Source organism: Cebidichthys violaceus, unplaced genomic scaffold (assembly GCF_023349555.1).
Source record: "Cebidichthys violaceus isolate CVI_PGR_0920_01 unplaced genomic scaffold, fCebVio1.0.p SCAF_9, whole genome shotgun sequence".
Lineage (NCBI taxonomy): Eukaryota > Metazoa > Chordata > Actinopteri > Perciformes > Stichaeidae > Cebidichthys > Cebidichthys violaceus.
In genome coordinates, this window is record NW_027176975.1 from 4,567,840 (window position 1) to 4,581,435 (window position 13,596).

The following is a 13,596-nucleotide window of genomic DNA, read 5'->3' on the forward strand; positions in this document are numbered from 1 at the left end:
TGTGTGTGTGTGTGGGTGTGCGCGCAACAGTGAAAATGGGATAGCGTGGGAATGATGACAGACGGGAATGTCATCCACCCTCTTATCATTAACACGTCTCACCTTTATTCAGCCTGACACACAGCCATAAACACGCTCGCTGAGCCATTAACACGCGGTGTTAAGTCCTACGCGCACATGCTCGTCTCCACACACACACACACACACACACACACACACACCACAAAGAATCCACCACTACTGGAAGTCCTGTGTAGGTATCTGGTGGAGAATATGCAGTTATCTACGTTCACTTTTAGTGTAATGTATTATAGATCAAGCACCACGAGCCATAGGTGAGATATTCTCTGCCGTACCCTCCGCTTTTGTCTGGAATGGATCAAAGAGAATGACTTTAATCTGGAACAAGAGCAGCTACTAACTTTCTACTCTCTGTCTCTCTCAGCAAAGTATACCTGGATTGCGTTCACGCACAAACAAACACACAAACACACACAAACAGAAATATCATCTGAAGCCTTTAGTCTGATCCAGAGCTGTTGGGCTTCTGTAGAGAAACAGCTGTTGACCAAACGGCTGAACAGAGAGGCTCTGTTGTGTGGCAGCATGAGTAGCCTTTATTCTCATACTCATGTAGTAAGTGCACACACACACACACACACACACACACACACACACACACACACACACACACACACACACACACACACACACACACACACACACACACACACACAGGATACATACATTGAACCTTCCACTGCAGTAAGCAGAGTCTTGGCCTGCTTTGTGCTTATTTCAGCAGCCCATTGGTGCAAAGAGGAATTCATTAAAAAGAAAAAGAAAAAAAAAAAAAAAAAAAAAGTGAAAGGGAGCATCAGATAGGAGAACGCTGAGTGCTGCATTCCCCTGTTGTTATTATTGCCAAATCGAAGAGAGAAGGGCGGCTGGTGATAAAAGTCATTAAATGAAATAGAAAAAAACTGCTTTTAATAGGGCCTTGTCATTGTGGATTTAGTAGCCTTTCTATCGCGTGTTCCCTGTGTTCAGAGTGAAGAGAGGGGCAGGAGCTCTGTGGAAGGAGCCCTGGATTCCTAGACAGAGTCAGCCAGCCGAGAGGCTCTGCTGACGCACACCCAGCAGCCACAGTCTGGGACGGGAGACAAGTCAGGCTGGAACGGGGACTCGGGGCAGACGTTAGAGAGCTCACACTGGAACTTTATTACTTTAGCTGGTTTATTTTAACAGGGGGCGACGCACGCTGCTCTTGTACATCGAGCGTCACTGAAAACGAGCCGGTATTAGCGCGCGGGGTAATTTTTGGGCAGCTCGGTAATGGGCCCCCGGGAGCGTGGCAGACGCAAGGTGGGCCGGAGCTGGAGCTGGGAATGGTGATTTAAGAGGGGGGGGGGGGGGGGGGGGGGGCTATGTCTGGGAGCAGGAATGGGACTGGAAGGGAGGCTGGCTCCAGTCAGGTGGAAGGACTGGAAATAAGGCCGACAGAGCTAGCCCGTCTAATGGTACATCTTGGGTACGGTCTCGGAAAAGTGAAGAGAGCGCGGGGCCGTTATGGCTGGGAGTAGGAGGTGGAACACGGCTGGCTCGAGGAAGTTATGGTCTGCGGTGGGGAATAATCTCCAGGCACATCTGGGTCTGGGGTTGGTTAAGAGTTTGGAGTTGGGGCTGTGTCAAGGTTTGGGACCTTCTGGAAACTTCTGACGCGGTGGGAACATGACAGAGCACGCCGAAGAACCCACCGGTCATCTCCCCCACTTCGTGGGCACAGAACCACAACGTCGGGGTTCGCTTTATGGGCTCAACCTTTGACGAGGCCACCCAGACAGAAAACTGTCCGTCTGTGAGTAATCCAAGGATAGAAACTGAGTTTGCCCTGAAACTCATTAGGAGCAGAACGATAGTAATCATCACGTGAACACATTGATGCTTACTCTGACTTCAGTGTACAAGGAAGATATTGACTCATTACCTATTATTATCCAACACCAAGCAATGTTACATAGCAGACAGAATGATGCACACTATTTTGTCTGTAAAAACCTCATGTGCACACGCTCGCACCAAAGCAACACTAAGCTAAGCTAAGCTAGCGCATTCCCATTAAGCGGCAGCTGAAACGCATCCCATCTTTCTCCCAGTCAGCCAACATAATGGGACAAAGGCCTGGAATCTGCTGCTCTCAGATGCACACAGACAGTCAGAGAGAGCACTTTCCCCAAAGACTCAATGTCTCTACACATGGATGCGGTTGCTGCCCCTCTCTCTCTCTCTCTCTCTCTCTCCTCTCTCTCCCCTCCCTCTCTCTCTCTCTCCTCCCTCTTGGACGGCCATTTGTTTACACTAGCTCTCGTCTCAGCCATGTTTCCATGACGATACAAGCCCAGGGATAGTCACATGGCTGGGGGTAGACCCGAGGCACCGGATCCAGAATCACTGCTCCTCCAAAACGCTCTCAGCTAAGAGCTCGGTCCACAAACGGCATCCGAGTCACCGACTTCTGAACCGCTCCTTCGCTTATCGTTTCGAATAACTTCAAAACTGGGTTGTTTTTTTTGTGGTAACGATTAATCTTGTGTGTCTCAGTCCTGCGTATTGGTTTCACACAGTTAAACAGCATATGTGTCCCGTCTCTCTCAGTCTCTGGTGGCAGGCATGTGGGCTCAATCTCGACGGGCATTGTAAAAAAAAGATAAAGGATTTCCCCCAAAACCTAACAGGAAAATAAAAACCACTTCTGCCCACATGAAAAGAAACAGCCCACCCACAAACAAAAACAACGAGCCCTCACCCACCAACAAAAAAAAAATCCAGCTCGGCCTGACAGCGCCTCGCAGACAACATGCTCGTGCAAGATTTACGTTTGGCATCTTACATTCTGCACCTTCGTGGACGAAATGCTTGAAATGTTGATCCTTAAGAAGCCCTTTGAAAAGACTTGTGAATTCTTAGTCCAAAAAAAAAAAAAAAAAGTCCGGAGTGCAAAAATGTGTTTGTGCACGAGTGTGTTCTCGCACAAACATGCTCAGTGTCACACCACCTCTGTAAGTGGAGCAGATTTCTCCTTGGCATTTGGCTCACCGCTTTTGTCGCCCAAACAATAACCTACGAGTGTGCGCAAATATTCTTTGTTGTTTTATCAGCCCTTTTGTTTTGAGGGTGTCGTCAGAGCCTATGTGTCGTATTGTTGTGAATTATGTCTGATATTGCCACGGTTGTGCCTGAATGCTAAGCACACACGTATCAAAGTCAAACAGGAAATGACACACGGCTCCTAAAGCACGCTTTTTTACGAGCTAAGCGTAAGATTTAGGAGAGCCTGTGTTAGGATATTCAAAAAAGAAAGTAAACAGGTCAAAAAGCAGGGAACCTCCAGCCCCGGTTGTTATTTCACCGTTTCACTGACATCATGATAAAAAAAAAAAGAGGGTGAGAGTGAGAGTAGATGACGCAGAAACCTAATTAAGATTCTCCCGAGCGTGAACAAATTAACCTGAGTTATGAGCGTGCAGGAGCCCAAGACAGACACACACACACACACACACACACACACACACACACACACACACACACACACATAGTCGCCTCTGAAATAGGTGGAGCAGAGGAGGATGACATTCACACTCAAACGGGCACGACTGCCATGGACATTCAGTGATATTTTAAGCGGCGGAACGGCAAAATAATACAGGCTATCTAGTCCAACGGAAAATACACCAAAATAGGCTACGGGATATGCATATCTGCTTTCATTCTAGTTTGAATTAAAAAAAAAAAAAAAACACAGCCCTCGACAACCTCATCACCCAGATTTGGGGCAGCAGCATGATAAAATGACATGTAGCTTCATGTGAATAATTAGCCTAACAAGGGGAGCTGGATAAATAGGCTGTAGCACGTAGCTCACGCTAATGACATTGCAGAGAGCGACATATGCCAGGCATCAGTATGTCCCTCCATAGGGACACAGGGCTTACGGTAAGAGGATAGTGAGAGTGTGGTGGTGGTGGTGGTGGTGGGGGTTATGGTTTATTTACCTCCTGGCACAAAGCCCTGAAGACAGATAGAGGGAGGGGAGGAGGAGTTAGAAATATGGGGGGGGGGGGGGCGAGGGGTCAAAGGGGGGAGGAGCGGAGGACGTTGTACATGAATGAGAGACGAGGGGATGAACTTGACCCAGACTGGAGGACTGAAACAGGAAGGAGGGTAATGAAGTGCAAACATGCTTTGTCATGCCATGTTAGAGCCATAGGATTAGGGTTCTATAATTAGAGGACGGGGGGGGGGGGGGGGGGGGGGCACCATAATACTAGCCTTCCTTTCAGCGTGATGAGCTGCCGAGTCTAAATTGCACTAAGGGGGCCGGAGGAGAACAGATGCTGCGATCAGAGCGGGGCAGCTCTGGAAGTTCTCGTTGCCGGGTAAACGACGCTCGGTTACCTGATGGACAAGCTAAAGAAGACGCATTGATGATGACCGGCTCATGACAATGACAGGCGGCGGTTGTTGTTACGGGGGGGGGGGGGGGGGGGGGGGGGGGGGGGGGGGGGGGGAGGCTGTTCTCCGTAAGTACGTGTGCACGTTTCATTATAGTCATCTGCCGTTCTGGACGTATTATGACACGCAGGGCCTTTTCATGCAGGTTGAGGAGGTCAGGTATGTGTTCCTGCTATCTGCTCAGCAGCTGACAAATTCATCACGGATCCGACAGCAGAAAGGAGAGCAAGAGGGCTGGAGAGCGGGTTTGTTATAACACCGCTGTAACAAGAGGAGCAGCGGACCGCTGGATAACACTCGCATTCGAATATGAATATTTATCTCGGAGGCTGGCATTGGAACAGATGAGCTCGCATGGGAGGAAGAACAACCCATCCATCTCACTCTCTCCCATTCTCCGCGCTTCATTCTTTACTTTCAGACATCCCCTTCTCTTGCAATCACCATTTCAATGCCTCTTTCCTCTTTTGCATTTTCCACCCACTTTTTTTCCCTCTAGGCTTCCCTTCTTTTTCTTGATATCGCCCGATCTATTGCTCTTCCTCTTAAACGCCAACCCCACACTATCCGTTCCTTCTGCAGCACTGATATATGGAAAGAGATGGAGGGGGGGGGGGGGGGGGGGGAGAAGAAGAAAAAAAAGAAAAAAGCGTGTGATTAATGTCTTGGAGAAAAAGATAAATAATCACAGGAGACTGGGGGCTGGTAGTTGGCCTTAGGGGAGTAAATATGGAGAGTTTTATAGCTGCTCACTTGGGAGAGAGAGAGAGAGGGAGGTGGAGGAGATGAGAGGGGGAGGAAAAGAATACAGCGACAGCAGATCCATTCAAGTATATTAGCTTTCCCCCCCATACACAATAACCTCAGCATCTATTCTATTGCTCTACTCTCTTTCATCATCAACACTGAATGCCATCCCACTGACAGCACACACACACACACACACACACACACACACACACACACACACACACACACACACCAGAAGCCACACAAAGCCAATGCACGCTTGTGTGCACACACAAACACACCCTCACAACCACCCTGCACTTTTTTTTTTTTTTTCCCAGGCCAGACCTACTGTATGCGTTTGATGGGGCCAATACATGTGGTGTGTGATGTGGCTGACAGCCCCCCCCCCCCCCCCTCTCCCATGCTGCCCTGCTTTTAAGCCCTCATCCTCCAGTGGCTGCCTGTCCCCTGGAGTAGATTACATCTTTTATTTATCATTTTTCTCTTCCTTGGCTTTATTTTCCCCTGTCCCGCCCCCCCCCCCCCAAAAAAAGAAGAATAAAAAAAAAAATTCTGGGGCGAAAATTGCAATCAGCATAACATGCCCTCCTCCTCCTGCTGTGTACTCGCCTGTCATCCTCCTCTCTCTGTGAGCATGCAGGATGAGACTGACAGCCCGTGCAGACGCAGACACACACACATGCACACACAGATGCATGCACAATCCCCCTCTGTGTTTATCAAAACCCCCACGCATAATCTTTTCCCTCTCTCTCTCTCTCTCTCTCTCTCTCTCTCTCTCTCTCTCTCTCTCTCTCTCTCTCTCTCTCTCTCTCACACACACACACACACACACAAAAACAAATGCATGACCAAAGAAAATGACCCCCATTCCCCCCTTTGTCACTATTTCGGACTATATTCTCCAAATCACACACTTACGCGAAACTCCTCACTGACTCCGTGCACTATTTTACCCTGTGCCGAGTGTTCAGCAAACCCGAAAGCCCCGAAAGAGAGAGTGAGCACATAAATGAGTCTAATGCTGGGGAATCTGGTAAACAGGCAGAGAGGGAGGGAGAGCTGCCTGCCTGTCTGTCTGTCTGCCTGCTCCATGGCTACTATTGTGCACTGCACATTCTCCGAGCCCACAAGAGCTGAAGCCATCTCCACACAGATTCTTTGGAGGGATAGTAAGCCAAGAAGTGAGAGAGGGAGCAAGGGGAGAGAGAGAGAGAGAGAGAGAGATAGGGAGGGAGGGAGGGAGGGAGGAGGAAGAAGATCATGCATAAAATCTTGTTTGCAGAATGCATTAAGATTCAGATGAACTGGGGAGGGTAATGGGATTAGAATCCTGAACCGTTTCCAAGGGTGGGGAGACGGATTGACAGCTGAGTCTATTGCACTGACGATTGCAGTGAAATATTGTGGCTCTGGTAAAGGCAGCCAGCCAGCCAGGCAGGGAGGAAGGCAGGCAGGCAGGGGGGTTTGCTGAGCCTACAGCACCTCTGTTTTACTCCGAGATTTACCAAAAAAAATAATGCAGCAGACAGAGGGGGACAAAAATGTATCTTTGCCTTTACCAGCTGCATATAGCCTGGACTTTTGACTGAATATTGGGACGAAAAAACAGGGCGAAAAAAGCTTCAGTCTGTCTCACAAAAGGTGTTTGGCAAACAAAATAGAAGCACTGTGGCTTTAAATCACCGTCCCTCCCACCCTTTCTAAATATCGTCTATTTAGCCAGCGGTGAAAAGATATAGGGGGCTTTTGTCTGCGTACCCATTGGTGGGGGCATGGAGAGCTGGAAAGACATAAAAATAGGAACAAAGTGCTAAGCTTTCCAATTGGGATGGCTCTGGGCAATTCAATGCGCGCAGCTCAGTGGGCGAAAACAGGGGAGAAGTGGGCTACTATTACGGGCTCGTCTGAAAATAGGCTATTCTCACACAAGCTGAAAGACTGGCGTGGAAATACCCTGCATTGTTTATAACACACAAGGCTATAAGGCTAACACAAGCCCTGTAAAAGTGTGGCACGGTTCCATAGGAAAAAAAAGGGCAAACAGTGCGAGTTATTGCTTATTGTAGGCGGTTTTCCTGCCATTCTGTAACGGTATAGTCCACTCACCGACTTGCAATACGTTGTCCACCCAGCCACCCTCCAGCAGAGTGACACCCCGTAGGAAAGGCAGCTGGGTCTCGTCATTATTGTCCCCGCTAGTTCCACTTTCCTCTCCTCCGGCGTTGAAAGAGGAGTACATACAGATCTCCTTCTCGCTCCTCGGGAACGACCAGTATACGATCCTCCGCTGGACGGGTTCCGGGATCCTCTCGAAGCGCTCCTCCACCCTCTGGAACGGCCACTTCTCCGCGACTCTGCGCGCCGCGATATCGAGCAACGACTCGGGGTTGTGCGTTTTTCCGTTCCCCGACCCTCCCGGAGCGGACCCCGCGCCGCCACACAGGACTCCTCCAGCCCGCTGCCCCTGCCTGCACGCCGGGTTGTAGCCGGGCCTGCAGCAGAGCCGCTTGGCTGGGGGCTGCTGGACTCGCTCGGCCATGATCGCACCGCTTCCAACCTGAAGCGCAGTTCCTCTCCGATCATATAAACGGGATAAGGAAGAGAAAAGGGCAATCTCGCACCGATTGTTTGCCGTACATGGAGAGACTGCCCTTATTTGGGAAAGAGAGGCGGCGCTTGCGAGTTCCGTGAAGTCCTTTGTGTTGTCAAAGTAACCGGGATGGGCGGGATCCTGGAGCGCTGCCAGCGCACGAGTGGCGCTATAAAAGGAACTGGAGGCGGAATTCCCGAACGTCGGCAAATCCTTTGTGAAGCCGTTCGGGAGCGCGAGGGCGGAGCCCCGGCGGCCGACGGCCTTTGAAGTTTCCTTCTTATTTGAGTTTAAAGGCGGGGACTTAATCCAGGGGCGGTCTCGCAGTTTCCCACAGGGGTAAAAGGGGGCAAGAAAGCGGACTTTTTTTTCCTTCTTCTTTCCTTTGGAGCCTGTGCTACCACCCCGGGCTCTAGCTTCTTCAAAAACAACGTGATGGTTGTTTTTCGAGGCTTAAGTCCAAAGGACTCTCAGCTGTCAGAGACAGAAAGGGCGTGGGAGGAGGAACATGAAGATATGGAGCTGGACATGCTTGTCCTCTGTAAGCCACTAATCAGTCATTTTGGTCAGCTGTCTGGCATCGGTTTTACTATGCTGCAGCCTATGGGACAATTAATCACTAACACACTTTGAAAAAACAAGCTCTCTCTCTCACACACACATACACACACACACACTGATAATTTAGGTCCTATCTTAACTTTAAAGGAGCACTTCCTCTGAACTTTACACGTGAAGATTAGTATAAATGCAAAGCACCCTGGTGATGTCATCATGGATCATCTTGGATCACTTACAATAACATTTTTTAAAAAGTCACGCTCTCTGCTCTATACTCCCTCCAGCAGTTGAGTCTATCAGCAGAAAAAGATTCAAATGATGTTGGAAATTCCACAATGTCTGGGCAGACTCGTGGATTTTCTTGTAATCATTATGACACACACCACTAGGAGCTGTTTTTTTTTTTACTATTGTGGCGCAGTCATTTTATGGTCCTACTTCCTGTCTGTTGTTAATGCTAGTTGAATAGCTGCGTCATGAAAAGGGGGCCCACTTCTGTCGGAGAAAAATAGTCATTGGGTTTAGGGTGCGGCTGCATTGCCCACCCCCTGGGTTCTCCCTGCCTAGTGAGACATGTAACAGAAGCTAATGATTATAAGCATATAACCAAAAAAAAAAAAAACACCAGATTGGGGATGTGTTTTTAGATTGTCTATAAAAACTTGGCCACAAACTATGCTGGCAAACCAGAAAGTGTGTTTGCAATGTGTTTGTCCTCTGCATGTGTTCGCAGCTGCCCCGCTCCTTCCACTGTGAGTAGATCTAAAAGGCTGGCCTTTGAACTGCTCTGAAAGTGATCCATGCTGTATGGACAGAGCAGATGTGGCCTAACCTGATTTGGTTTCAATACTTCCCCACAGGAAGTTCACAAAGCCAGCAGGTCCGTTTTTGTTATGTTAGCCATCTTTCCCAGAGGGCCAATGGAGCCTTTTTCTTTCTTTTTTTTTTTTGTTCCACATCAAATTGCTTTTTCATTTGCTTTATTCTTCAGAGCAGTTCCACACATGACCAGAAGTTTCAATAGCTAGCCTAGATGTCATCTGATTCTATGTTTAGTATCCGAGTCGACCACATTGTGTTTTGTATTGTTAATCTGCATCCAATATTTTACAATAATCACTGTCCAGCAGACATTGTTTTGCAGGATGTTAATGATGGAAAGCACACACACACACACACACACACACACACACACACACACACACACACACACACACACATATTCACATTCTTTCTGTAGGGAACCCTGGCAGACATGAGAACTATACCACACTTTTACTTGATCACTCTGATCATAATCCAATCCTTTCAAAGACACAACATTTGTACTTATTTTCACCGACATTCACATTTTAAACTCTGCACCCTTGATAAATACAACAATCTCAAATGCTTTAATTTCACAGTAATTCAGCGTATGGCTCACCCTGGCAAAGTTGTTTTTAGCTCACATTTTACCACATATTCATGTTCCTAAAATAGTTTAAGATTAAAAGAACAACAACAATAAAATTGTGTTATGACCATACTGCTGCTTTCATTCACTCTTCTATAACACTGTGCAGGTATCCAATTTGTATGGAATAGTGTGCAATAGTATAGCAAAGCACCGCATTAACTACTGCATCATTTCTATACCCTGTATTTTGATCATCTATAAATCCATGTGTTCAGCCTAAAGGACGACATGTCCCATCTTTCCAGGAACGCGTCATATCCAATCACGAGCCGGGACCACGTCAGCTAACGTTACACTTCCTGGAACAGGGAGGAGCTGGTACTTATTATCGTGGATATAAACATCATCTCTCCACATTGGTATGTTTATTTTGTATTTAGTTCGTTTTCACCACCACTTGATTATGAAATGTATAGATTCGTTGTTTCGTCACGTGCATATGCATTGTGGTTAGGCCTTTAGCTGGGCGTCAGTGCTCTGAAGCTAGGCCGTTATGGATGGGCGGGGGTTAGCTAGCTTAGCTAACGTTAGTACAAAATGTAACTCTTATCATCTGCGTCTTATATATTTAGATATAATCCTAGTGGCAGACATGGTCAATATGTCATATAAGCGTGTTTGTATGAGGCTGTTGTCAGAGTGAATTGTTTGTAACGGGTTTCAGACTGTAGTGTTAGCTAACTGTTGCTAGCTTCGACTCGGGTTGATGCTAGTTAGCCAGTAGCTTACGCGATTTGCGAGCGACTGTTAAGTCGGTGCGCTCAACAAGTAGCAATCATCTACAATAACTAGCTTTATACCACCATAGTGGTGTCTTAATGTATCATGACAGTGATGCCAGTCGGTAACATTGTGACAAAGATGGCCCATGGCGTGAAAACATGTTTCAAAATGTAATGTAAGCTTTCATATGTTGACCTCAGTGAGTTAATTGGGAATTAGCTAACGGTACAGCTAACGCTAGCTAAAGGAAGTTAACAAACAGGGGCCAGTTTATATTTCTTTGTGACTAAAGACTTTATTTAATACCCTTAATTTTAGTAGTCAATATTGTGAGAACAGTTACTAAGTCACTGTTGTTTTGTCAGTGTCGTATGTAGTAACGTTACCAAACTGTATTATAATGTAACGTTATATATAATGCTATTTCATCCGTCAAAGATGTATCATTAACGTTAAGTTAGTTCTTGAACGATTGACGAAAAAACCCTGAATATAATTAGTTTGAGTCCAATTATCCTAGACTCAGCAGTATTTGAGATTTATGACTTGATTGACTAAATAACCACTACTACTATTTCACATTACGTCACCAGGAAGCCCCAAAATATTGCCTGTATATAGCGCTTTTTTCTCTGTCAATTTGAGAAAGTACCATTTGTCAAGTATTCAAAGTGATGCTTAGCCTGACAGGTTGTATATCTGGTTTAATGCTAGGACTAACCACAGTTTTAAAGAACCAAATGTAGCTTTTGTCATCTTGCTTTATTTGTGCAACCAGCAGTCCAAATCTAATAACCCTTTGGTTATTGTTATGAATATGTTTTTTCCCCAGAAATCACTCTGCCTTGATTATTCACCGCTTTCTCCCCTGGTACCCTTTCTCAGGTTTGATTAAGCCTCATTGTTGCTCGACCAGGATGATTGACGTTCGGGCATGGGCAGAGTATGTGGTGGAATGGGCTGCCAAAGACCCCTACGGTTTCCTCACCACTGTCATCCTGGCTCTCACGCCTCTCTTCATTGCCAGTGCACTGCTGTCCTGGAAACTGGCCAAGATGATTGAGGCACGTGACCGGGAACAGAAGAAAAAGCAGAAACGTCAGGAAAACATAGCCAAGGCCAAGAGGACCAAGAAAGACTAAGCCTGTGGGTAGAATGAGGGCATACCAACAAAAAAAAAAAGGAGGAGCAACCACCACGCTCACAGTCCTCCTTATTCCAATAATGACACGGTGCCCTTCGTTGTCCCAGCCCTGCTGTCAGCACTGGGCCACTACGCCTCATATCCAGGGCAGGAGTCTGGCCACGCGGGCCTAACAGCGCTGAGACGGACAGTACTGCCCGAAGGAGGCTCGTCCCAGTGGGACTTTGGTCAGCAAGTGCACAGTGGTCATCTGTATGATGTTAGAGTACAGGAATCCACTGATAATATTGTGCAGCTGTTGCAACACCTTGCATTCCATTGTTAGCGTCCGTGTTCTGCTGAATTGACGATTTAATGAGCATACTGGAACTTTTCCCAAAAATATCCCAAATACAAGTTTTTAATCAATAAAGTTTTCATGGTTGATAAGAAAATCGAATTTCCTCTTTGTGCATTTAATAGTGGACTCTGGAGTGCTTTTGATTTTAAAGTATTCATCCCCTAATGTTTAATTGTGTTGTACCAGAGTGCATTTAACTGGGCTTTTATGTACAGGTGGTCAGAAACAGAAAACAAATCTCTGCAAATTCATTACAAATGTGGAGCAGCCAGTTGTCTTCAGAAGCAGCATAAGTTACAAGAACTTACCAGTGAGAAGTGAATTTAGGTTAAATACCCACTTCTGCTTATTAAGTTATGTAACAGCTGTTAAAGACTCGCCTTGCTGCCGAAGGTGCCTTTATTAAATATAGACTTGAGAGAACGAGGATTATTTTGGCCAGGTTTTACTGTTAGACTATTATTTAGTATATTTTCTATATTCTGTATGCTCTAAATTTAGATTTATTTGCAAAGATGTGTTCAATTTGGTAGTCTTTTTATTTATTTTATTAATAAATTACATTCACTGTGACTCGGTGTAAATTAAAACAGTAAAAAGTCCAGTGAGGTGGATACTTTTACAGGTACTGTGATTCTCGTGAAGAAGCAGAGTAAATAGATTCTAAATAGATGGATGGACCTGCACACATTTCTTCATATTCCTCTTGAAACTGTATTTCTCCTGGGTTCAGTCAGCGGATTTAGACAATCATATTGAGCTGGGAGACCATGTTTTCATCTCCAGGATCCTAGTTTATGCTGCTTTATTTTTATTTTAAGCCCTACTGAACTTTCTGTGGCCAACATGCACTCTGATCTCAAGTGGAAGGACTTCTTACTGGGGATGAATGTACTGTAACGTTATTCAGTCCTTTAGACTTGTGATTTACAAGCAGTGGACGCCTCCTCCATGACAAACAGAAACATTAGCAGTATTTAATGCCAGCGCGGGTTCATGGCCTCAGCTGACATTAACGTTCAATTTAGAGTCAACCGTGATCTTATCTACCTCATTCCCACAGGATTAAACATGAGCTTTTCCACGTGCTCCATCAACAAGTGATGCTTTTCAATCTTTACAATGTCAAATGTTGCACAATTTCTCTGATCATCGCCGCATACTTGAGGTCTGTCCTTTCAGTTTGCTGGTATGAAGTAAATGGCAATTTCATTCAAATAGTTACAATTTATTTGAAAATGTAGAATGTCTCTTAACCACGATACAGTAGTTGGTGAACTCCATGACTACTGGAAGTACGACCATTTCAGTCGTGGTCTCTTACAGTCAGCTTCAAGATGAGCGATGCTTATTGTCTTGTGTATATACAATATACAGAGAGGGACTAGAAAAAGGGAAACGCGTACATAATGTAATACAGGCCAATAGAACAGCCTTGAAACAAATACTGCCTCCGTGAAACAGAGAGGAGTTGATCAAATCAGTCATTTCAGAAGTTACAGTTTCTCACC

The 13,596-nt window shown here is 46.1% G+C and overlaps 2 protein-coding genes across 2 annotated transcripts in view; one reads left to right on the plus strand and one right to left on the minus strand.

Moving 5' to 3' along the window:
• The window catches only part of LOC137867608 (zinc finger SWIM domain-containing protein 6), a 45,949-nt gene extending 38,116 nt beyond the window's left edge, over nt 1–7,833 (minus strand). The window contains exon 1 of the mRNA XM_068704296.1: nt 7,375–7,833. Coding sequence (XP_068560397.1) covers nt 7,375–7,807 — 433 coding nt within the window. The 5' untranslated portion in view covers nt 7,808–7,833. The remainder of the gene's footprint in view (nt 1–7,374) is intronic.
• Nucleotides 7,834–10,135: 2,302 nt separating this feature from the next.
• On the plus strand, nt 10,136–12,179 carry smim15 (small integral membrane protein 15). The gene is made up of 2 exons (XM_068704297.1): nt 10,136–10,237; nt 11,487–12,179. Exon 2 carries the CDS (start codon nt 11,519–11,521, stop codon nt 11,741–11,743), a length of 225 nt encoding a protein of 74 aa, XP_068560398.1. The 5' UTR covers nt 10,136–10,237; nt 11,487–11,518; the 3' UTR covers nt 11,744–12,179.
• Nucleotides 12,180–13,596: the final 1,417 nt, after the last annotated feature.